The sequence below is a fragment of the Pan troglodytes genome, chromosome 4 (assembly GCF_028858775.2).
Source record: "Pan troglodytes isolate AG18354 chromosome 4, NHGRI_mPanTro3-v2.0_pri, whole genome shotgun sequence".
Lineage (NCBI taxonomy): Eukaryota > Metazoa > Chordata > Mammalia > Primates > Hominidae > Pan > Pan troglodytes.
The window spans coordinates 35,269,604-35,296,556 of NC_072402.2; the positions used below are offsets into that span (position 1 = coordinate 35,269,604).

Below are 26,953 nucleotides of genomic sequence, written 5' to 3' on the forward strand. Positions count from 1 at the left end.
AGGGCACTGGTTTTTTTCTCTTCACATTCATCATCTGATTAAGCTAATAATTATGAAAGGCCTTCTGTCAATTTTGTTCTCTTTGCCTTTATGGGTGAACAACGAAAAATTCTGAATTTTCAACTGTGTTCAATGAAAATTAGAAGCAGACTCCAACTGTGGCATCTGCACTCTTCTTTAATACCTTCTTGGAAGATGATGTAACGCGGGCAATACAATAAGAAAACAGAAGGATGACGTGATAGTGATTTCTCCCCTCACTTCTGCATCATCATTCTCTCATTTTCTTTTCATTTTAGACTTTTATATTATTGTTGAAACAAATGATAAACAATGTTAAAACAATACTCAGGATGACGAAATAACAAAATGTTCCAAGATACAGAAAAAATAAGATCACTAAAGATCCCAAAATGCATCTTACATTTATAAAACAATCCAATAAACCCACATGGTAAGTGTAAGACAGAGTAAGTTTTACTCTCCTTTTTAAAGGAAAAAAAGTAAACTTTGTCTTTGTTCTTTAGATGGCCTTTAAGAAACTGAAATTAGGTTCAATAGGCCCTTACAGTAGAGTATACTGAAGATCACTTCTTGTCAGATTTTCAAAGCTGCTACACATTTTCCACTGTTAAACATTTAGATTGCATCCAAATTTTTACTTATAAACGATGACGCAATGAACAATCCTATACACATCTCCATGTGTACAAGTCTAAGTGTTTCCCAAAGCTAGAGTAAATTTTTAAAGTGGGATTCCTAAGTCACAGAGTATGCATATTTTTTATTTTAATAGACAAGAGTAGATATACCAATCTACCTTCCTACAAGCAGGATATGAAAGTTAACTTGTTCTCTCATACCCTCACTTAAAGTTGGTATTATTAAACTTTCTAATGTTTGTCAACATAACAGGTACACAGCGTTATCCCATTGTTTTAATTTGCACTCACTGATTACTAAGATTGAACATCTTTTCATCAGTTTCTTGGTGATTCATTGGTCTTTTTTCAAAAGCATAATATCCTACCAATGACCTCCTATAGTTCTTTGACTCAGAACTTTCATGTGTAACCACATTTCTGAACTTGCTCATAACACCAATAAATACTACTTTCCTAAATTATTCTTCTTAAATATATCTGGCTAATAAAATCCCAGATGCTCTCACATTTTGCAAAGAAAGTGACTACAGGACAGGCGCTATGGCTCACGTCTATAATTCCAGCACTTTGGAAGGCCAAGGCAGGTGGATTGCTTGAAGCCAGGAGTTCAAGACCAGCCTGGCCAACATGGTAAAACCCCATCTCTACCAAAAATATGAAAATTAGCCAGGCGTGGTGGCACACGCCTGTAATCTCAGCTACTCAGGGGGCTGAGGCAGGAGAATCCCTTGAACCTGGGAGGCAGAGGTTGCAGTGAGCCGAGATCGCACCACTGCGTTCCAGCCTGGGCCACAGAGTGAGACTCTGTCTCAGGAAAAAAAAAAAAAACAAAAAAAAAACAAAGTGACTACAGTGTCTTCTGAGTAAATACTTTGAAATCATCTGTTGGAGAGAGACACTGAAAATTATGAAAAAAGGATAGTTTTTGGATTTTAGAGTGTAATTCTGAAGACAAGATTTTTTGTCTAGGTGGGTTACAAATTCATTGTAAAAGAAAAAAATGAAAGTATTTGTGACATTAATTTTAAAATAAAATCCTAGGTGCTCTGCCAAGTGAAATCATTATATAATATTCATGACACTGATATGATTTACCAGGAAGATTTTCACTTTGGAACAAAATTTTAAGTGATTTTTTCTGCACTAAAATTTACATCGACTTATTCTGTTGCTATCAAAATTATATAATGACAAAACGCTTCCTGGCAGAAAAGGATGCAAAGGATAACTCACAGAGCTGGGAGGATACACTAGGATAGAACACGCATAGCAAGAAAGCATACTGATGAAACCTATGGCAGTGTGGGAATAATCTAGATGCCTCCTGGAAAGAATAAAACATTTGAACTTGAACAACTTTATTTAATTTTGTATTTTTTAAATTCTATCTCTCTCTCTTTTTTTTTTTTTTTTTTTGAGACAGGCTCTTGCTCTGTCACCCAGGCTGGAGTGCATGGGCACTATCATGGCTCACTGCAGCCTCAAACTTCTGAGCTCAAGCAATCCTCAGTGTCCCAAGCAGCTGGAACTACAGGTGTGCACCACCACGCCCAGCTAATTTTTTAATTTTTGTAGAGATAGGGTCTCAATATGTTGCCCAGGCTGGTCTCAAAATCCTGGTTTCAAGAGATGTTCCTGCCTCAGCCTCCCAAAATGCTGGGATTACAGGCATGAGCCACCAAGCCTAGTCTTACTTTTTCTTAAGTATATATAAAATCAAGCTTTGGAAGACATACAACTTGTATGAAAGTTTTGTCTGAAAAAAAAAATTTTTTTTTGAGACAGAGTCTCACTCTCTTGCCCAGGCTGGAGTGCAGTGGCACGATCTTGGCTCACTGCAACCTCCACCTCCTGGGTTCAAGCAATTCTCCCGCCTCAGCTTTCTGAGTAGCTGGGATTACAGGCACATGATACCACACCCGGCTAATTTTTTTGTATTTTTAGTAGAGATGGGATTTCACTGTGTTAGCCAGGATGGTCTCGATGCCTTAACCTCGTGATCTGCCTGCCTCAGCCTCCCAAAGTGCTGGGATTAGAGGCGTGAGCCACGTGCCCAGCCATCTGAATTTTAAAGTTAGATTTGTTTGTGCTAACATCCTTTATGAAAAAGAGAATAAATATTCCATGTTGGGATGTTTAGAGGTCAATAAAGAATAGTGGGATGAATATGGGCTCTTAACAAAAGGAACAGATCACTAAAATGCCCCTCAGTCCCTATCTTCTCAGTCTTTTCTTGCCTAATCAAACTTTTATAATTATAAAAGTGTTCAAGTAAAAGCTAACAAATGAAGAGAGTGCTGAAACTTTATAAAAATGTCACCCACATAAACTTTAACATCTGCTTTCATTGTACTCAGTGACAGAGCAAGCAAGAAATGAATTTAATTTTCAAATCAAGCTATATATGTATGACATTCAGCTTTCCCAAGAGTCTAACACATTTGAGTAACTGTAATATTTTATAATAAAGACACTATAATTAATTGAATAATGTCATCTTATCTAAAGCACTGATAAAGAGGAAAATGAAAAATATATTACCTGCAGTAATCTCCTTGCTTAGCGACCTTGGCCAGGGAGAAAATGCAGTCAACAGTTGCTAGGTGATGCACTGCTTTACACAAGGAGTGATAATGTTCACTGAATTTCCTATGGAAGCAGCAGCAACAACAAAAAGGTGAGCAAACTGATATCTTAAACCTATAATAGCTCTACAACAAGCAATCACTTTATCAGCTAGTGTAAGCATACAGATGATCAGCAGGCATTCCTAACAGTTAAGAGAGATGGAGATTACACCAAACAGCTTTACTTTTTAATATAATAACTAAATTATTGAGGCTTCTGTTTTGTATATAAATTTAAAACAACTTCTATGTAAAGATATCAACCATTAAGAATATATCACAGATTTCATCTGACCCTGACATTTGAACTTAAGATATAACATAAATATAGCAGTCATTTTCATTTTGCTTCAATAACATCATGAAATATTCATGTGGATCAGCTTCCCTTGTGCTTCTCCTTCATAGCATCCTCCAAATCCGGAATAACAGTTTCAACACCTTTCTCTCACACTAAACTGGAAGCTTCTTGAAAGCAGGTTGTCTATCTCATTAACCCCATTGTAGACCTAACATCTAGTTTATAATGTTGGCATAAAATAAACACTGTAATAAATATTTATTGAAGACAAGGGGAAAAGGTACTTTTTTCACTTATCTTCAGTTATCTTATTAATAATGCATATAAAAACTAAATTTCAGATTTGTTTTTTAAAAGATAATGGTCATTGCCTCAAGTCTCTGGCTACTTAAAACTATAATATTTATTGATCTAAAAGCCTAAATGGCTTTTAATGAAAAACTTATTCGGAAAACATACATGAATACTTTTTTATACTTTTTTCTTTTTTCTTAAATTATCCCATTATCTCATATCATAGTATTTTATGTCAATGTATGTAGTGTCATATAAATTGTGGACATCTGTATGTAGTGATCAATTGTGGATGTGTGAAGTGTACATAATTAAACTACAAAAAGGACCCAAAACTTAATTTTTAAGAATGGCCAAGTATAAAGTATCTTTTTAAGTAACAGGAAATATATAGCTGAGCTTAAATCTTTATAGTAACTACTCTGCCTCCAAGAGAGATTAAGAGGCACAAAAAATGTTTAAGTAGGTGGTGATAAGTCACAAATTCTTCAAAGACTGGAAAATGAGAAAATGTAATAAACTAACTGTAAATAGGTCCAAAAGGAAAGCTGAAAGGAAAACAAACATTTACTAATCAAAGACTACGAAGAAGCCACTACATATTCTTTACAACAACCATAAAGGTAGGTCTTCATTACCTAAGTTTTACAAATGAAGTTCAGAGAGAAAAAGCAGTTAGCCTAAAGCAATTGAGCCTAGACTCAAACTGTGCTCTTCCTATCACCCTACCTCACAGTGCAATTTTACAGACTCCTACTAGCATCTTTCCTTATTTTTGTGCATACATAGAAATAAAATAGAAATAAGGTGCCTACTTTCTTTTTTTAATTTATTTTTTAATTAATTAATTATTATTATACTTTAAGTTTTAGGGTACATGTGCACAATGTGCAGGTTAGTTACATATGTATACATGGGCCATGCTGGTGCGCTGCACCCACTAACTCGTCATCTAGCGTTAGGTATATCTCCCAATGTTATCCCTCCCCCCTTCCCCCCACCCCACAACAGTCCCCAGAGTGTGATGTTCCCCTTCCTGTGTCCATGTGTTCTCATTGTTCAATTCCCACCTATGAGTAAGAACATGCGGTGTTTGGTTTTTTGTTCTTGTGATAGTTTACTGAGAAGGATGATTTCCAATTTCATCCATGTCCCTACAAAGGACATGAACTCATCATTTTTTATGGCTGCATAGTATTCCATGGTGTATATGTGCCACATTTTCTTAATCCAGTCTATCATTCTTGGACATTTGGGTTGGTTCCAAGTCTTTGCTATTGTGAATAATGCCACAATAAACATACGTGTGCATGTGTCTTTATAGCAGCATGATTTATAGTCCTTTGGGTATATACCCAGTAATGGGATGGCTGGGTCATGGGTATATACCCAGTAATGGGATGGCTGGGTCAAATGGTATTTCTAGTTCTAGATCCCTGAGGAATTGCCACACTGACTTCCACAATGGTTGAACTAGGTTACAGTCCCACCAACAGTGTAAAAGTGTTCCTATTTCTCCACATCCTCTCCAGCACCTGTTGTTTCCTGACTTTTTAATGATTGCCATTCTAACTGGTGTGAGATGGTATCTCATTGTGGTTTTGATTTGCATTTCTCTGATGGCCAGTGATGGTGAGCATTTTTTCATGTGGCCAGTGGCGCAATGGATAACGCGTCTGACCACGGATCAGAAGGTGCCTACTTTCTACATTTAAAAAATAGTGTAGCTCAGATATTCTGTACGACCTTTTAAAGATGATCCAAAAACATGAAAAAGACAACAAACGGACAATAAATGCCTCTCTTAAAAAACATTTCTCTATTGTAGTGTGGGTTTCAGAAATGTTGAGACAGTCTGTTTACTACTGAAATCCAAAGATTTCTACAGTGCTTCCTAGCTTGAAAAAGATATCCAGATTACACTACTAGAATGATGGACTATTCCTATATAATCATTATGACTTTTTAAAACTGTAACTTCTGATATTTCTAGTATTATTAGAATAAAGTATTGTACATAAATGACTTTTTCCAGATACTAGAAACAACATTTTAACTATCCAGCTTTATTTCTGTTTTTTGTGAACCGAAAAATATATTCACAGTATACTGTATACTTATTTACTGAGTAGATAGAACATAATGAATATAACTTATCTATTTCTCACTGAATTAAAGTTCATCAAAAACAAATAATACGATTCCCACCAACAGTGTTATAATCTGTGCAAAACCACAAACACAAAACGGACAGGCCCCTAGCATCACACAGGCAGCCCTCAGTCACCACTTTAAAATGTGGAGGGAAGTGGGGATGGCTAATGGGTCCAAAAAAATAGAAAGAATGAATAAGACCTACTATTTGATAGCACAATAGGATTACTATAGTCATAACTTAATTGTGTATTTTGGAGTGGCTTAAAGAGTGTAATTGGATTGTTTGTAACTCTAAGGATAACTGCTTGAGGGCATGGATACCCCATTCTCCGTGATATGCTTATTTCACATTGCATGCCTGTATCAAAATATCTCACGTACCCCATAAATATATACACCTACTATATACCCACAAACATTTAATTAAATAAAACAAAATAAAATGCTCTCTAGTTTTGAAGATGCCACATGTTGCATTGACCTAACTGCCCTGGGTGTTTAGAGTTAAGAGTCACCCTAAACCCGAGTGGGTGCCCACTGACTTTGCCTTGTTATTCCTGCTCTGGCTTTGACTTTATTTATTTATTTATTTTTCTTTTTTTTTTTTTTTTTGCGATGTAGTAGTCTCACTCTTTCGCCGAGGCTGGAGTGTAGTGGCATGATCTCAGCTCACTGCAACCTCTGCCTCCCAGATTCCAGCAATTCTCCTGCCTCAGCCTCCAGAGTAGCTGGGATCATAGGCATGCACCACCACACCCAGCAAATTTTTGTACTTTTAGTAGAGACGGGGTTTCCCCATGTTGGCCAGGCTAGTCTCGAATTCCTGGCCTCAAGCAGTCCACCTGTCTCAGTCTCCGAAAGTGCTGGGATTACAGGCATGAGCCACTGCGTCAGCCATGGCTCTGACTTTAGATTTGACCACTTGTTGCCCTCTTGCACTGTGGCGTATGCTGTCTTTGTTCTAATTACTGACCCATCCGGTCCTCCTATCTAGGCACCCTCTCTTTTGCCAGAAAGCAGCCATATTTGGTATTTCTGCCCTTGCCTCTCTGGACATGAGTATCAAAGCTTTAGCAGTAACAAATGGTCAATTTTTTTCTCACTCTTTCCTTCCTTCTCAGGTCCTGCCCAGGTCCTCAAGACTCTAATTTGCTACTACTCAGCAGCTTGACTTGAGGGTAGCTGTCTCTGATGATCTAATTCTTAAGATGGAAATGAGTTAACACAGCTCTTAGTGGGTCCCATTTCAGTTAAAACAACAAAAAAGCAACAAGGGATAAGTAATTATTTTGATATGAACAACAATGCTCTTTCTGATGTCAATGGTATAAATAAGACATGAATAAAATGAAAAACTATCATAAACCTATAACATCATAACTCTTAAAGAAGCCTTGTTTGACGTCTTGGTCTTTGTCCATTTGATACACTTTGCCAAACTTCAAAGAGATTATCCATACTTAGAAAAATGGTAAGCTGAAAAATGGTCAATGCAGGTAACAATCTGGTAGACTGGGTTTATAGCATAACAACAAGCAATTTTATCACTATGCTACCAACCAACTTAAGGATGAAGTCAAGGCACTATGATTTAACCTCTGGCCAAGAGATATTGCTGGGTCCATAAGAAGCAGATGAAGACACTTTGGTTCTAAAGCTGTTATAGTGTTATGATGACTAGAGAAGTTTACCATGAAGTGTTGCTCAATGATATCTGAAGTTAATAAAAATTGAAAATATTTGCAAATGAATTTCTATAATTTTTTATTATGATATTATAATTCAATTTTTAAATAATTTGCAATTGAGAAGATTACTGAATATACACAGTCCATCTTCTAGAACAAAAAAAAGAGAGACATGTTTCAAGGGAGGATTTAATCCACAGCAGTGTCTACAGCCTTAATTTCTGACAACATTTTGATCAAAAGTAATGTGACTAATGCACAATAGTTAGTACCTCAGTAAGTGACAAATACATTTGTAATGCTGGTATTCAATCCTCTGATGTCAGGTTCATTGAGGTTAATCATTTTTTTAATGATATCATAGTCACACCATCTGGTACCTCAATAAATAGTGTACATAACAATCAATGCTGCTCTCAAGTGGGGGCTCTAGTTGCAAAATGCTCTAGCTAAATTTCAGCCAATATTCTTTTTCTGGATAAAAACTTTAATACACTTTTCTTATTCTGAAAGTAATATATGTACATTATAGGAACTTCTGAAATCATGCTCAGTCATCCCTCAGTATCCATAGGGGATTGGTTCTAGGACCCCCTGCAGATGCTAAAATCCAATATGCTCAAATCCCTTACATAAAATGGTAAAGTACTTGTATATAACCTATGTACATCCTCCCATAGACTTTAAATATCTCTAGATTACTTATAACACATAATACAATGTAAATGCTATAAATAAATAGCAGTTATACTGTACTGTTTCAGAAATAATAACAAGGGGGAAAAAAAGCCTGTATGTGTTCAGTATAGATGCTACCATCCTTTTCATTCCTTGAATATTTTTAATCTGCAGTTGGTTAAATCCATGGATGCAGAACCCACAGATATCAAGAGCCAACTGCATTTGCAAAGTAAACAAATTAAAATCACCAGTAACCTCACCATCCAGAAATAATCAGTTAACATTTTGAGTCTACATATACATATATATATATGTATGTATGTTCATATGTATATAGGAATAGATATTTCTCCAAAGATATACACATAGCCAATAAGCATATTAGTAATACAATAATAAGCATATATAATCTTTAAAAATATAAAAGTCTGCATGCTGTGCATTATGTAAATATACACATATAAAACTGTATCATACTTTTACTTTACATGATTTTCTTCACTTAGTAATTAGAGTATCATATGCTTCTGTGATGTTATATTTACTGTTAGCTCACTCTTCGCAACTCTCAATTACAGCCTAGGGATAATATAATAAAAACTCCTGGGTCAACCTAGCAGAAGGCCCAGTCAGAAGGCCAATACAGTAAGCATGGTTTGAGGTAATAATGGGCTGTTAGAAGACAACAGAAGAAGGGACAAATCAAAGAAACACCTCAAAGGGGGAAAAAGACAATCAGAAATTTGATAACAGGTTGGACATAGCCCAGGAGTTCAAGATTATGCTGGGGAACATAGAGAAACCCTGTCTCTACAAAAACACTTAAAAATTAGCCAGGTGTGGCGCTGCATGCCTGTGGTCCCAGCTACTAGGGGGCTGAGGTGGAAGGATTGCTTGAGCTGGGGAGGTAGAGATTGCAATGAGTCATGATTGTATCACTGCACTCCAGCCTGGGTGGCAGAGCAAGGAAAAAAAAAAAAAAAAAGAACTTGGTAACAGATAAAGGGACCAAAAGGAAGAAAGAATCAAGAATAACACCAGGATGATTAGCCTGGGAGACCTCAACTTTCTTTAGTCTGGAATAATGACAAGAGAATAGAAGCCAGATCTATGAAATCATGTAAGGTCTGAATAGAATGAACATGAAATTACCTCACCAAATCCCAGGACCCTTCTAGAATGTGAGTCCTTGAAGACTGAAAGGTGTAATTTTAGTTCAGTTTTCACATTCTCAGTGGTAATACTAAGGAAAAAGCCAGAAGAACTGAAACACTCAAAGGCCCTGAAAACCCTTAAAATAGAAAATTGAAAGTGAAATAGAAAAGAAACTGAATAGACAAAATTTCCATCCCTCCATTCAAGACTCTGAGTCAAGATAATCTCAAAAGATTTAAGTAAATTGGAATCTCTTCCTGGTCTTACAATTCAAGACTCCTCAGGGCAAAAAGACTGATACCAACTTACTACCTTGTAAAAATTCTCACATATCTTTTTTGTTTTTAGTTTTTTTCATTTGTCGGGTTGATTACTTGAAATACAATAAAGCTCCCTGAAGGACGTCACTGAATTTTTACTGTTTAAGGTTTTATTTATTTATTTGAGACAGTCACGCTCTGTTGCCCAGGCTGGAGTGCAGAGGCGCAATCTCGGCTCACTGCAACCTCCGCCTCCCCGGTTCAAGTGATTCTCGTGCATTAGCTTACTGAGTTACGTGGGATTACAGGTACATGCCACCACACCCGGCTAATTTTTGTATTTTTAGTAGAAACAGGGTTTCACCATCTTGGCCAGGCTGGTCTTGAATTCTTGGCCTCAAGTGATCTGCCCACCTCGGCCTCCCAAACTGCTGGGATTACAGGTGTGAGCCACTGCGCCTGGCCTGTTTATGGTTTTAAAGTGAGAGACTAACAGATGTATTTAGACTGATGCCTGCAGGCTCACCATGGGCAGGCTGGCAAAGGCCAGACATCTGGCTGCCGGATGGCTGGGGCTGAATCTGGGCTCCAACCCTTACCCTTGTAAGATTAACTTCTTATTTCTGCATCTCACTTTATTCATTTGTAAGTTGGGTATGATACTTAGCCTTACAGGGGTCACGTGAAAAATACTGAGTTTATATATAAAGTACTCAGACCAGTGGTGGTCTAGAGCTGGTTCCTATGGACTCATGAAAATCAACTGTGTACATCTCTTCCCAACTCCAGTCCAGTGGTAGCTTGACATCAGCCCTGGTGGGAGTGTTTACACTACAGAAATCAGCAAACTCTACAAACATGACTGTCCTTCCAAAGAGCTGGCTGTTAAACATTGGCCAGCACGCCATGACTTAAAACTGCCAATATGAACACATGACTATCAATAAATCTAGAATATAAGGCATTCTTTGAGACAATGGCAAGGACTCTTCAAAAAATACCATGGTAAAATAACAAAAAACGTGGCAGATAATTCTAGGTTCAAATAGACTAAAGAAGCATAATTACCAAATGCAACATGTAAAAGTTGATTAGGTCTTTCATTTTAAAATCTAAAGCCGGCGGGGCGGGGGGACATTGGGAAAATTCAAGAAATTCAAATATATTCATAAATTAATGTTAATTTTTTGGCCGACGCAGTGGCTCATGCCTGTAATCCCAGCACTTTGGGAGGCCGAGGAGGGCGGATCACAAGGTCAGGAGATTGAGATAATCCTGGCTGACACGGTGAAACCCCGTCTCTATTAAAAATACAAAAAAAAAAATTAGCAGGGCGTGGCAGTGTGCGCCTGTAGTCCCAGCTACTCAGGAGGCTGAGGTGGGAGAATGGCTGAGGTGGGAGAACTCGGGAGGCAGAGCTTGCAGTGAGCCAAGATTGCGCCACTGCACTCCAGCCTGGGTGACAGAGTGAGACTCCATCTCAAAAAAAAAAAAAAAAAAAATTAATGTTAATTTTTTTTAGATGTAATAATAAATGGTGTTAAGATTATATAGTAGAATGTCCTTATTTTTAAAGACGTAGGCTTAAGTATTTAGGGGTAAAGTGTTACAATGCCTAAAACTTACTTCCAAATGTTTCAGGAAAAAAAATACATGAGAGATAAAAAGCAAATGTGGCAAATGCTAACGTGATGAACCTAGGTGAAGGGTGTATAGAGGGTCATCTTAACTTTCAGTAGATTTTAAGAATTTCTTTCGGGCTGGGTGCAGTGGTTCAAGCCTGTAATCCCAGCACTTTGGGAGGCTGAGGCAGGCGGATCACTTGAGGTCAGGAGTACAACATCAGCCTGGCCAACATGGCGAAATCCCGTCTCTACTAAAAATACAAAAATTAGCTGGGTGTAGTGGTGGGTGCCTGTAATCCCAGCTACTCAGGAGGCTGAGGCACAAAGAATTGCTTGAACCTGAGAGGTGGAGGATGCAGTGAGCCGAGATCGTGCCACTGCACTCCAGCCTCGGTGACAAAGCAAGACTCAGTATCAAAAAAAAAAAGTAAAAAAAAAAAAAAAAAAGAAATAAAATCAGAGAACACATGTACTCAACTATTTTATGGTGAGTCATGAGTTGTAATCTCTATTTTCTTTTTGATGGAAAGATTTTTCCAGTCTGTTTCTGATAGCAAAAAGTCAGATTATATTTTTTCATTGTAAACTCACTCTAGAAAATCAAGCCATTCAGCACTGCAGTCAAGGACTAGCTGCTCCCGGAGCTGATTCAGATGTCTGTAATTTTCTACAATAAAAGGAGAGTGAAAGCGGCTCACAGCTTTTGTGCTAGAAGAGGGGAAAGAACACAAATAGGAAATCAAGGTTAGTAAAAAATCCGAAATGCCATCACTTTAGAAAATTAGTTATTTATTATTCTCTGATGAACCTTGAAAGTAAACAGCTGTAAACAGAAGAACATTCTTTAATTATGGTCCTGAACTCTACTGATTCCAAAGAATATGACTTTGCTCAGGAAGCCTTTTAAAATGCATTTCAAATTATACCCATATAGCAAAGTCAGAGTTTAGAACTTTTATTTCATAGGCAGAAAGCTTTTTTCTTTAAATTATACTAAGTGAAAATGCTCTTTAAAAAAGATCAGAAGCATATATGGTAAAAGAAAATAAGACAAAGCTGGGAGGTAGATACATTGGTGAAGGTTGTATTATTCTTTGTTTTATGGGCTTTTCTGTATGATTGAAGTATTTCAGTGAAAAAAGAAAAATAAAAAAGCATTACAAAGAAAGCAATGCATTAAGTCAGGAGGCAATTAAGAAAGATCTTCAGGATACTGTGATCTGTGCAGATTCACAGTGGCTCTGGATAGGAAGAAATATCACATGCTCCCCATCTGGGCTTGAGTATCATCTTTGCTCTCCGTTCAGTAGCTAGAGCACAACAGGGGATGCCATGGGTCCCCAGTCAGAGAAGCCAGGTCGAGGCTCCAGTCCTGCCACTTACTTACTAGCTATGTGATTTGGGGCAAATGAAACAGACCTTCTCTAAATATCACTTTTCTCATCTATGAAACGGGGATAATAATATCTACCTCATAGGTACTGTTGACAGGATCAAACAAATAAAACGTAGGAGAGCGCCTGTAAGTATTGTGGTTGTGGTGGTGGTGGTGGTGGTGGTTGCCACTGCTGTTAATGCTGTCATTATGATGATAAATCTTCAAGAAGAAAATGTCAAGGTGTCTGGTCTTTTTTTGCTCCCCAACTCTTGTAATACACTGTTGCACTTTAATTTGCCAAGTTGCTGGATTAGGGGTGGGCCTTTTGCATTCAAAATCTGACTCCTGATGTTCTAACTCATCTCTGTCAAAACCCTATAGCCAAACAGATAAACTGCAATGAACCTTTCCCTAACTATCTTATCTGTTGATTCAATTTACATTACTGAACATGTGAAAGATGTTGTCACTGATTTATGCCTTGCTTGTTGCTTTAAAATTATATCATCTAGACTTCTATGCCAACATATTTATCAAAGCTTTATCTTCTGGAAAACTCATTTAGGGAGATATTTCAGTTATTGTTGTAGATAGACTAACATGGTTTTTGGTAATTTCTCTTCATAATGCATATTTCACTCATTAGCTGTGGTACAGGACAAAAACAGATAAAGGAAAGAATGCCTGCAAAAAGAGAAAACATCCCCTAGAATCAACAATACTCAAATCTAAAGTACAGCTTCTGGTAGCATTAAAAAAAAAAAGATGGTATTAGAATGAAAGAAATCCATGCCTGTGCCTTCAACATCTGATGATGTGGCAATGGATAATAAACATTCTCTTCTTAAGTTAAAATAATAAATTACTGGGAGGCCAAGGCAGGTGGATCACTTGAGTTCGAGACCAGCCTGGCCAAATGGTGAAACGCCATCTCTACTAAAATACAAAAAAAATTAGCCGTCTGTGGTGGCAGGTGCCTGTAATCCCAGCTACTTGGGAGGCTGAGGCAGGAGAATCATTTGAACCCGGGAGGCGGAGGTTGCAGTAGACCGGGATTGAGCCACTACACTCCAGCCTGGCTGACAAAAAGAGACTCTGTCTTAAAAAAAAGAAAAATATATATATATATATATTTGTATTATTATATATTTTTTGTATATATGTATTATATATATTATATATGTAATAAAGTAACAATCATTCACACATTATGTCAAAATTTCCCTTCATCCTTAAAACAGAATGTCTGTACACTATTACCAGCTACGGTCCCTCTTCTACCACCTGAGGCAAATGTACCGTTTTCATCTCATGTTTGTGCAACTTATTGATAACAGTACTAATAAATATTCCATAAAAGATACTATTCACAGCTGTATACTTCCCTAATACCTTGTCTTTAAATGAGTCCTCTCTCGGAGATTAGTATCTAACCAAGGAGAAAAGGCAGAGTCCCAATGTGGTTCTCTAAATTTGTTTTTGATTAATTTATTTTCATCAATTCATGATCTGGGTTACAAAAAAAAAGATGTAAAGAATTATAATAATTATGTGCCAAGGAAGGCATTAAGAATAAAGAAATGTGGAGCTCAGTGAGGTAGAAAATGAAATTGCAGGCCGGGCGCGGTGGCTCACGCCTGTAATCCCAGCACTTTGGGAGGCCGAGGCGGGCGGATCACGAGGTCAGGAGATCGAGACCATCCTGGCTAACACGGTGAAACCCCGTCTCTACTAAAAATACAAAAAATTAGCCGGGCGCGGTAGCGGGCGCCTGTAGTCCCAGCTACTCGGGAGGCTGAGGCAGGAGAATGGCGTGAACCCGGGAGGCGGAGCTTGCAGTGAGCCGAGATCGCGCCACTGCACTCCAGCCTGGGCGACAGAGCGAGACTCCGTCTCAAAAAAAAAAAAAAAAAAAAAAAAAAAGAAAATGAAATTGCAGCTTCTTAAAAGAAATGTCAGGCATAGCATTCATCATGAAGTAAAAGCAACTAAATTAATCTTACAATTGAAGGTTCCTCAACTTTTCTTCCATGTGTACCCTGTGCTATAAAAATAAAGCAATAATTTACAAAACAAGAAAATAAATGTGTAAAAATAAGATACCTTTTTGAAAAATGTTTTAAAATCAATGATAAAGAGTTAAAAGTAATGATCTCCTTGGTTAAAAGTTCCATAAGAAAGGGCAGGGCACAGTGGCTCATGCCTGTAATCTCAGCGCTTTAGGAGGCTGAAGTGGGTGAATCACCTGAGGTCAGGAGTTTGAGACCAGCCTGGCCAACAGGGTGAAACCCCATCTCTACTAAAAATACAAAAATTAGCCGGGGGTTGTAGTGTACTCCTGTGGTCCCAGCTACTCGGGAGGCTGAGGCACAAGAATCCCTTAAATCAGGGAGGCGGAGGTTGCAGTGAGCTGAGATCATACCACTACACTCCAGCCTGGGTGACAGAGCAAGACTACATCCCCTCCAAAAAAAAAAAAAAAAGTTCCATAAGAAAAAATAAGTAAAAAGAATTGCTTTTAATTTCAAGAATGTGGCTACGATGAGCCCAGTAGCACATAGATATACAGATGTCATCATAATGCATTGTAAGAAAAAAATTTATTTTAAACCTACCTTCCAACCTTTACCCAATCAGTTGGTATACAAGATACAGCAGAGTTCTTTATTTCTATCATAAACTAAAACAAATACAAATAAACAGAGATTTAGATAAGTAACCATTATATATTTTACAGCTTTCCCCAAATTGTGGTATAACAATTTATTATATATTGTTAAACACTCAAGATAAGTCCAGTATTGTTTTTCAGACTGTATATATGTCAATACAGACAAATATTATTAATTAAGGGTTCACTACTTGGGACAAAGTACAATTTGTATTGCATAAAACATTTGTAATACTTGGGCTTTCATGTTTCTAATATTGTTATATGTATACTCTGATGGCTTTTTCATTAACCACCTCTTTCATTTATTAATACTCACTTATCTTAAGAATTCTACTACTCATAAAAGATTGAATTTCTAAGTATATAAAATTTTAAAATATTCAATTACTAGATGTTACACCGGTCTGAGATATGATCCTCCCCTATTCTGAACAGAGAGGATTTTTAGATAGTTTTTATCCAAGGAACCGAAATCCTCTAAAAGTCTCTTCACAGGAAAGCACTGACTTCCCTAACTATAAAGAGAAGAAAGTATTTCTTCCCATATGAGAGTTTTCTTCAAGTTTTCACTTATATGAACCATAGTATCTTTTTTTTATTTTTGTGGGTACATGGTAGTTGTATATATTTATTGGTTACATGAGATAGTTTGATACAGACATACAATGCGTAATAATCACATCAGGGTAAATGGGGTATCCATCTCCTCAAGCATTTATCTTTTGTGCTACAAATAATCCAGTTATACTCTTTTATTTAAAAATGTACAATTAAATTATTATTGATTATAATTACCATATTATCAATACTAGGTTTTATTCATTCTTTCTGGTTTTTTTGTATCCATTAACCATCCCCTCATCCCCTCCACCCCCACTACCACTACCAGTTTCTGGTAACCATCATTCTATTCTGTATCTCTGTGAGTTCAATTGTTTTAATTTTTAGCTCCCACAAGTAAGTGACAACATGCAAAGTTCGTCTTTCTGTACCTGGCTTATTTCCCTTAACATAATGACCTCCATAATCCATCCATGTTGTTGCAAATTACAGGATCTCATTCTTTTTTATGGCTGAATAGTACTCCATTGTGAATACGTACTACAGCTTCTTTACCCATTTGTCTGTTGATGGACACTTAGTTTGTTTCCAAATCTTAGCTGTTGTGAATAGTGCTGCAATAAACACTGCAGTGCAGATATCTCCTTAATATACTAATTACCTTTCTTTGGGATATATACCTAGCAGTGGGATTGCTGGATCATATGGTAGCTCTATTTTTTTTTTTTTTTTGAGGGACCTCCAAACTGTTCTCCACAGTGGTAGTGGTAGGATTAATTTACATTCCCACCAACAGTGTACAAGAGTTCCCTTTTCTCCACATCCTCATCAACATTTGTTATTGCCTGTCTTTTGGATAAAAGCCATTTTAACTGAGGTGAGATAATATCTCCTGTCATTTTAATTTACATTCATAATTTATTTATAGATCCAACTGTGCTCTGCAAATAAGGTTCTCTGAAATCAGCCAGGAAGCAAGTGAAGTTCTATCACACCATTCATTTTTAGCCTTAGTTATGTATTATCTCTTCTCAGTGTGCTTGCATTTCTGTATTATTACAACCAAATTCAGGCTGGGCGCGATGGCTCACACCTGTAATCCCAGCACTTTGGGAGGCTGAGGCGGACAGATTACCTGAGGTCAGGAGTTTAAGACCAGCCTGGCCAACGTGGTGAAACCCCATCTCTACTAATAATACAAAAATTAGCCAGGTGTGGTGGCAGGCACTTGTAATCCCAGCTACTCGGGAAGCTGAGGCAGGAGAATCACTTGAATCCAGGAGGTGGAGGTTGCAGTGAGCCGAGATTGTGCCACTGCACTCCAGCCTGGACGACAGAGCAAGACTCTGTCTTAATAAAAAACAAAAACAAAAACAAAAGAACTAATTCAATGATTCATTTAAATAAATTTATAAAAACCCATTTTGAGCAGAATGGAACCCAGAAGGTGTGTGGTTGTAATCTTGAGAGAGCTATGAGAACTTTTTCACATTTATCAGTTTTATTATATGCACATAACTTCAGGTATTTATAATGTTCATATTAATAACAGTATCAACATGGTTCTTGAGTTTATTTTTTCCATTAATAGAAACACTGTAGCTTTTACATTAATTATATTAAGAATTAGTGGCTAATCTAAAAAATTTCATCCTTAGAAAACTGTTTTGAACTAGTGATGCCCTCATTTATAGAGAATTACTACAGTTTCAAATCTGCCACACCCACTTAAATAGTTAAGAGTGAAGAGTCTAACAAGCCTCCTTTGGCTACAAAAAGTAACTTTTGAAAAACCACAAAAAATATCACTAATGGGAAAGATAAAATCACTTTTAAACTGTGCTAAATAATTCTGCTGTTTTAGAGTGTTCTACCAAAAGAAATGTTGGCCTTTTTATAAAATAATTCTGGAAAGAGCTATGCTAAAGGCAAACAGCAAAATTCAGGAACAGACTGATTGGATCACTGATATTTGGGAAGGACACATCTAGATGCATAATGACTAACACAGAGCTCCACAGGAGTTACTGGCTAAGGGATGGTGGACATTTTGAACAAGGAGCACCTTGGGAACAGTTTGGACCACAACTATTCAATCTGTAAGTATCAAAAGTTCTACTCTAGGAGCACAATCACTACAGCGGGCTACCATACACAGAGCCAATACAGTGCCACTGCAGGGGGGAAAACAGCGAGAGTCAGGAAGGCACAAGTTAAACCCCTCTGGTCACATCCTCAGACAGGGTCTGGTCCTTGGACTGATTCTGAGGGTCCCTTTTCCTCACTCAGCAATCCTCAGAGTTTCAGCCTGGGTTCCTCCTCAGAGTTGTCTTCTGCTAGCTTTTCTTCTCTTCTATACTGACGATAAGATACAACATTTTTTCTCTAGCTATTCTTTTTTTCAAACATTCTAAGAATGAACAGGTAGGCCTTTGGTTTAAGAATTTTATTACTAAAGAAAAGAAAACTAACATAGAAAAATAGCATACATTCCAGTAATCTTAGAAAGCTCTCACAGCAACCTTTCCTGGTCTACAGTTCCTGACTTTGTTTATTAGGTGTTGATGTGAGTAGTCTGCCTTGATTCATTATAAGCAATCTCTCATATTCTTCTCCTGGGACCCAATTCTGTCTTAGTTAAATGCCAGATATTGTTATTCAATCTATATAGCCTGTGGTATCACCGGGCTGGCAACGTTGCTAGGCTTGCCGAAACTCTTACTCACTCCAGAAACTGCTGTTTTCTCCAGCACCACACTTAACCCATTCCTCCAATCCCCCAATTTCATTCTCTTAATAATTTAAGGATGTTTTACTATATTTTAAATCTAAGTAAAAAGTACTCAGATGTAACAGATTATTTTCCACATTTTAAACACAGTAAACAGGTATTTGGATATGCTGCATGCTGTCAATTAATAAAACCCTTTCTAAAGATTTTTTCCAATATTTTTCTTTTTCCCTTAGTAATAATAATAATACTTATCAGTACTGCCCCCAATGTAAACATTGCCCCATTTCCATTCCATATTTCATTCAAGGTTAAGAGATAATTGGTATATATTAATAAAATATGATAGAGACTGTAACAGAAGCAGTAAACTATGTAAACTTCTGCTTTCATTACATACATACATACTTTCATACATACACACATACATTCATACATACGTTCATTACATAATACATAATAATGTATGTACATTATTACATAAAAATATAAAGTTTCTGCTTTCATTAATTTCTTCTAAGCCAATATTTACATAGTCAGAGACAATAAGGCATCATACAATAAGGCTTTATATTCTAATGAGTATATAAAAGCTGGGAACAGAGGTGAAAAATGAATGTTGTCAAAATAACACTGGATTTACAGACTGGCACATTTATCTAATTTTAGTAAAAATAACAAGATCCACATACCATCACGTGGCTCACATGGGGCTGCTATAATGGGTCTTTTAAGGTTATTACAAAAGCCATATGTATAGAAATAAAATGTCAGAACAGAAAGGCATAAAAAAGCACCAATAAATGTAAAATAAGGGTTTTCCACCCTGCCTCCCTCACTTCTCAGAGATAATCATATTTGATGGAGTCTGTTCCTAGTCCTTTAAGTATCTCTAAATAATTTGAGAATAGCATTAGTCCTTTTTTTTTTTTTTTTGAGACAGGGTTTCTCTCTGTTGCCCAGGCTGGAGTACAGTGGCATGATCACAGGTCACAGCAACTTCAGCCTGTCAGGCTCAAGTGATTCTCTACCTTAGTCTCCCGAGTAGCAGGGAGCATAGACACATTCCACTATGCCTGGCTAATTTTATATTTTAGGGATGGTGTCTCGCTATGTTGCCCAAGCAGGTCTTGAACTCCGGAGCTCAAGCGATCCTCCTGCCTTGGCTTCCCAAAGTGTTGAGATTACAGGTGTGAGCCACTGTAGTCTTTTTTAAAACAGAATTTGATTAAAACAATTTTGAATATTTAGAATTCCTTTGGTGTTCCAATGAATAGAATTATTAATTTTTTCAAAAGGTTTTATGAAAGCAATTTTGTATTAACATTCTACTAAAATCCTAGAGAAGATTATTAAAAACCAACAAGAATCCATCCTACTATCAATAACGAAGAAACTTTGTTCCTCAAATTCATCAACTTAACCTAGTAAAGATAAAAGATAACTGATCTTCCTAATAATTTTTAATACAATTAGTTGATCTCCATGCTGTACTTTTTAAACCTCAATGCCACACTCATAATGAATAACCAGTCTACTATCTCTTACGAATTCCTGATAATTTTCTCTCATTTTTACTCAAAAACTGCCAAATGAATCCAGGACCGTCTTTCCAAGACTTAAACTTTATTTTATTTTGAATACTATGAGCTCTAAAATATCTAGATTTTGTCAGATAAAATCCATGGTGTTGAGAATCTTTGTGTTAATATTTGGAATTAATAAATGGAATGAAATACTGATATTAATATAATAGAAAGACTAGAGTCTGGCAGAAGTGGGCTGGATTTGTGCTTCGGACCTTGGGTAACTTATCTAACTACTCCAAACCTTGGTTTTCTTTCCAACAAACTGGAATGACCCTTTTGGGCATTGTTATAAGAATTAAATAATATATGTAGGCACCTACCACCATTCCAGACTTTAACAAGTACTTGATAAATGGTAACTGTATTACTATTATTGTTATTATATGAGTAGTATAAGCATAGCACTTTATGATTAAAAAGCACTTTCATGTATTTTAACTTAATTGGTCTCCATAATAGTCTTACAACAGAGGTAACTCTTCCATGGTCGTATAGCATGTAAATGGTAGAATTGGCACTTACACTTACTTTCTCCACTGTAAAAAAAAAAAAAAAAAAAAAAAAGTAGTAAAGGCAGCCACTTTTCTACTACATATCTTTTATTAAAGTAACTAAAGCAGTGTTGATCATCTGATTTTAAACCAATAGCCAGAATAGTGGCCTTTAGGCCAGTTTTCACTTTGCAAGGTCATGACTGCATAGCAAAAACAAGAGTTACAATTAAATATTTGGTATTTGTCTGTTCAGACAATAAACATAAGTATAAATATTGTCAAATCATTTTTCTGTTATATAGAGTTCTATGTGGCATTGTGAATGTCTGCTGAGTATAATATCTTAATAATTTTAGTTCAGAAGACGGGTTGACTTAATGGGTAAATCTATGAAATAACACAAGACTAATAAACATTTTAATGAACGTTCTCAATTAATGTAGAGCTTCTTATTTCAAATAACTATACATTCAACAATCTTTTGGCAAAACACACAAAACAATGTAAATGTTTAAAAATTTGATTTGAAATTAAGTTCTTCCCCACCGGAAAAATATCTATTTTTTGAAAATCCTGAATAAAATGCTCATTCTATAGAAGTTAACCATAAGTTTCCTAATTTGGTATTTTAATAAAACAGAATTTCTCAAACTCCCTCAGTTGGAATCTTCATATTTTATTAAACATAAGATATAGGAGTAGCATGTCTCAAGACCCAGAATAGGACTGAAAAGCACAACCATATTTAAAAGGCATACTTCTTCCTTTTCTGGTTCTCATTCAGACATTACTATCAAACTTTAAACAGAAGTACACACCCCCAAGAAACATATTCTAAACAGTACCATAATTTCATGGAAGACTCACTAACTGTAGTTTTTCACTCTAGACTTGTTTTTTTTAGCAGCTATACTCTTAACTTTAGGAGGAAGCCCCGCCGTTTAATCACTGTATGAGCCAATCAACACAGGCTTTGTATCATTTCATCATCTGCAAGGTAGGGATCAAAGACTAACTTCTCTTTCCTGGATTTAGAACAAATGAATTCTATAAGTTGTTATTCATAGTAATTGAGATTTTCTATAATATAATTTCAACAGATAACGCTAATATACATATAACATTAAGTTGCATTACTTTAACAAGAGACTAATAAAACACTATCATTAAAATAACTCTTATCAAAACAAGTTATTACAACATATTTCCAAGGAATAAAACAGAAAATTTGAAAAGATAATACATATCCTATCCTCAGATTTCTATTTACATTTTAAAATAGCTTTTCTACTAGAGTAAAACTAATAGAAAATAAAAGTAAGTTTGACATTACCTCCTGTCCTGATACTGTCACATATTGTGTGGAAGGATTTTTTAGTATTTTTCGTATTTCTTGCAAATGCATTCGGATCTCGTCAATAACACCTTGAATTTCATCCTTCCTCTTTTTTATTAAAGGGAAGTCAGAAAGGTCTTTAAATAATTCAGTTTTATCCCCAACTCTAAAAAATCAAAACATGCAAATACATATTCGAAGTTTATTAATTACAGCAGTTATCGCTTATTTTTCATAGTGTGATAAAAGAGGAGAGCACTGGAAGTCAGAAAAATGTGGTTCCAATTGTCACTAAGCACTTATGGATTTGTTTTTTAACTTCTCTGAGGATGGTCAAAATTACCCTAAAATCATTTCTGCTTTTTAAGTTCATGATTCCATGGTAAAACCAAGAGATAAATTATTTGTTGTTTGCCTATGCAGAAAACAAAGACAAATGTAAATGTCAAATCCTATTTCATTTACATAGAATGTTTTGTGCAATATGTTATAACTACCTTTTAAAGGATAACTTTGCTTTTACAGATTCTAAATATAAAGACATCTCTGGAAATATAGGAAATGAGTACAAGATATCTGACACTCATTTTGGGGTTAATAAACTACTAATGCTTGGCTTTGCCTGTGTTTTACCTTTCCATCATCTGATATGTGGGGGAGTACTATATCTGTCCTAGATGGTAAACTGCCTAAATTTTAGATAGCAAGTATTCCAGCTGTAATGTAACACTTTTAGGGTCCAATCACATTTCTAATTATATATGTACTCATGCAACTTCTATTATTATTCTAGTAAAGATTAAGAATCCACAAATAAATGGCAAATGCACTGAATTATACTGACTGGTGAAAAGGAAGAATTCAGGGTCTGGTACTTACTTGGCAGCTTGTTCATTGAGTATCTTTAAGTAATGCTCCACTGGACTGAGGAGTTCAGGAATTTCTAAAATAACGGTCCGGAGCAAGTCTGACTGAATGTGGGAATTAACAGCAGGTATTATTGCTTGAAATTCTGACTTTAGGTGATATAAAGTTTTGACAATCAAGAAGAACTCTTGGGTAGAACACTGAAAATAGAAATATTTTTTATGAAATAGCATAAGATACATGAAAATGAAGTTTAATTAGTGACTTTTAAAAGTTAGAATCAGAATTGAGGAAAGTTTAAATTTTCTATTAACTAGTTAGTTGAAATAAAATATCACTGATATTTTCTAAATGAGGTTAAATACTATGTAATATTTTAAAGGTATAAAGGAAATAATTTTAGCCAAGGAAAACAAAGCCAATACTTGTTTAGTATTTTTTCATTTTTAAAATAACATAAACCATATAGCAAAAATAGGTTAAACAAGTTAAAAAATGTGAAGGATAATATCTGTAAGGCATAACAGACACAAGGCAAAATTCTCCCAAACATAATAGGCTCTTACAAATTGACAAGAAAAAGATGAATAATCCAAAGAACAATGGCTAAACAAACTGAATATGCAGCTCATAGAAAGAGAACAGCAAGTATGTATACGATTATCTTCATATATAATTAAAGACAAGCAAATTAGAAATATAGGATAGCATTTTTCACTTATCAGAACGTCGAAGATTTAAAAGCTTCACAATAACCATGTAACAGGATGTAAAAGAAAAAAAAGACACTTTTATATACTCTTAGCAGAGGACTAACCTTTTTGAAAAACAACTTGGCATGTCTTTGTAATAAAAAAGTGCACATAACCCTTTGAATAAGCACCACTTTAAATAATTTATCTAAAAATAGACTAACAAATAGTGAAAAATATGTGTGTCTGAATATTCATAGTAGCGCTGCTTATAATTTAAAAAGATGAATAAGAAATAAATGTCCATCAATTGGGATCTTATTGGGAAAAACTCATGCAGTGTAGTACTACGAAGCAGCTAAAAGAAAATTAAGGTCTGTTTGCATCAGTATAGAACTCCATAATTTCAACATACATTGAATATATACAGTATGTTTATATCATATACCATATATGTATATATTTTTATGTATTTACATAGTAACACTTTCTTTGTATTCTTTAAATGATATACATTATTCTATATAAATAAAAAATCTAAATATCAATAAAAATTTTAGGAGGTAACACATGTGACTTACTCTGGTTACCTCTGGGTAGTAGGTATGGAGGGGTGGCAGAGGGAGACTTTTTACCCTTTACTGCATACCCCTGCATACTACTGTAGTTTTTTTTTTAACATGATCATGAATAATTTTTATATCATAGCTTCTGGTAAACAGTGGGTTAAACTAATTTCTCTAATTTCTCTCCATGCATCTAATTTCTCTCCATCTTGAAACGACAGTTAAGAGATTGTTTAAAACGGCATAAAACCAGCCAGACGCAGTGACTCACGCCTGTAATCCCAGCACTTTGGGAGGCTGAGGCGGGCAGATCACAAGGTCAGGAGTTCGAGACCAGCCCTACCAACATGGTGAAACCCCATCTCTACTAAAAATACAAAAATTAGCTGGGTGTGGTGGCGCTCGCCTGTGATCCCAGTGACTCAGGTGGCGAGGCAGGAGAATCGCTTGAGCCTGGAAGGCGGAGACTGCAGTGAGCCGAGATCGTGCCACTGCACTCCTGCCTGGGCAACAGAGCAAGACTCCGTCTCAAAAAAAAAAAAAAAAAAAAAAAAAGGAAAAAAACACACTAGAAAAGAAGACAACAGCAATAATATGTTAGAAGCTATAAAGTAAACAGATAAACAGTAATTGACTTAAAAGACTCAAGGTACCTGAATTTTAAACTGTCCTTAAGGAAAACTGAGACACAATTTACATCAAGAATCCAAAAAGACTTGTGTACCAATATGGATTCTGCCCTGTTAGGGAACTTCTAAAAATATTAATAATATCTTCCATGAAACAGAAGATACTACAACCATGAAACAAGATGCTACTTTTAAAAAGAAAAAACATTTGGAGGACAAGAAAACAAAAATTCTTGGAAATTAAAGCACAATAGTAGAAATGAAAAATTCAACAGAAGAGGAAGTAAAGATAATGAAGTCATCTAAAACCTAGAATTTTATACCAATCCAAACTACCAATCAAATGTGAAGGTAGTAACAACAATAACAACAACAAAAAAACCACTTTCAGACATGAATGTTTCAAAAGATTTACTTCCAACATGCTTTCTCAGGAAGGTTCTAGAGGATACACTCCACCAAAATGAAGAAATAAACCAAGAGGAAGACATGGAATATAGAAAATAAAAGATTCAACTCAAGGGAAGTAAAGGGAATCTAAGATAGTACTATACAACAGATATGGGGACAACCAGTCCAGACTGGATCAAATTAGAAGGCTCTAGAAGACAGCTCAGGAAAATAAAACTGACAAAATGTTGGCTGAAAAGAACTGTCTTGAGATGAGAAAACAATTTAGGGGTAAAGTAATAAGGCACATAATAGATAGTATATATGAAATAGATTAAGGCTAAGAACGTATTCAAAAAGGTAATTACTAACCACAAAGGGTGAATTATGCAAAAAAAATAAGAAGTTAGGTCCAACTGAGCAAATGTTGAATTCTAAGTGTATCATGAGGCAACTTTTCTCCAGAAAGACCCCCTCCCCACCCCATACAGGAAGCTGGACTGTTTACATAAACGTGAAACCTGGAAGCTTTTTGGCCACTAGTCAATTAATGATACCTTTTAACAAAAGTAAAGAAACAAACACAAACATTTTCAATATAATTTTGAATATTAACCTCTTATGATTATTGTAATCCCAAGAAAATGATTAATTTTCCAAGCTGAGACACAATGTAAAGTTAAGTCAGCAATAGAAGCAAGGTGAAAACCAGTAGTGCTTTACAATCATGTTGAAAGCCAGAGGCAGCAGGTTGTTCTCAAGTTTCTTAAGCAAAAGAACTCAAAAGAAGCTACAAGAAAGCTGGGGATGGGTAAGTGGCTGCTCCTGAAGTCACTCTCCAGGAGTTCAGCCCTACTTCTGGCAGCAGCTGTCTCACTGGGAGAGCTTGAGCACAGACCCACAAGTATGGTGGCAGGGCCTCACTGGACCCAGGATGGGAAGGACCCCAGCTTAAGTGCCACACTGAACATGCAGCTTTGGGCTTATTCCTGCTTAGCTAAAAAAAGATTTTCACCTAGGAAATTCTGAAAACACTCTCCTCAACATTTGCTAAGTGCGATTATCCTTTAAATGTATTCACCAACCTCAGCAGTTACTTAAGAATTTCTTACAAAACAGTTCTTGAGCAAAGTTAGTATGGGTTCCTGTGACTAGCACTATTTACAGGATTTGAATTTAACATTTTGCCATCAAAAGAAATGTTTATTTTAGGCTAAGCACAGTGGCTCACACCTGTAATCCCAACACACTGGGAGTCCAAGGTGGAAGGAGCTCTTGAACCCAGGAGCTGGAGACCAGCGTGGGCAACATGGCAACACCTTGTCTCTACAAAAAATGCAAAAAAAAAAAAAAAAAAGCTGGGCATGGTGGCACGTGCCTGTTGTCCCAACTACTCAGAAGGCTGGAGGCTGAAGCTGTAGTGAGCTGTGGTCGCACCACTGCATTCCAGCATGGGTGACACAGTGAGATCTTGTTTAAAAAAAAAAAAGAAGAAGAAATGTCTATTTTATACCAGAATCAGCTCACTTGAGATCCTCTATCATTATCACCATAAAAACACCTATTGGTACATATTCCAGGGCACGTTCCACA

The 26,953-nt window shown here is 36.1% G+C and overlaps 1 protein-coding gene across 9 annotated transcripts in view; it reads right to left on the minus strand.

The window, feature by feature from the left end:
• Nucleotides 1-26,953, minus strand: part of MSH3 (mutS homolog 3) — a 221,810-nt gene that overhangs the window by 86,204 nt on the left and 108,653 nt on the right. For all 9 annotated transcript variants that reach the window (XR_008547940.2, XM_054684241.2, XM_054684239.2 and 6 more), the window contains 5 exons: nucleotides 23,096-23,283; nucleotides 22,214-22,382; nucleotides 15,447-15,511; nucleotides 12,045-12,161; nucleotides 3,207-3,314 (listed from right to left, as the gene is read on the minus strand). Coding sequence is in view for 8 of the 9 variants with exons in the window: in XM_054684241.2 (XP_054540216.2) it covers nucleotides 3,207-3,314; nucleotides 12,045-12,161; nucleotides 15,447-15,511; nucleotides 22,214-22,382; nucleotides 23,096-23,283 (647 nt within the window). In the remaining variant the exon portion in view is untranslated. The remainder of the gene's footprint in view (nucleotides 1-3,206; nucleotides 3,315-12,044; nucleotides 12,162-15,446; nucleotides 15,512-22,213; nucleotides 22,383-23,095; nucleotides 23,284-26,953) is intronic.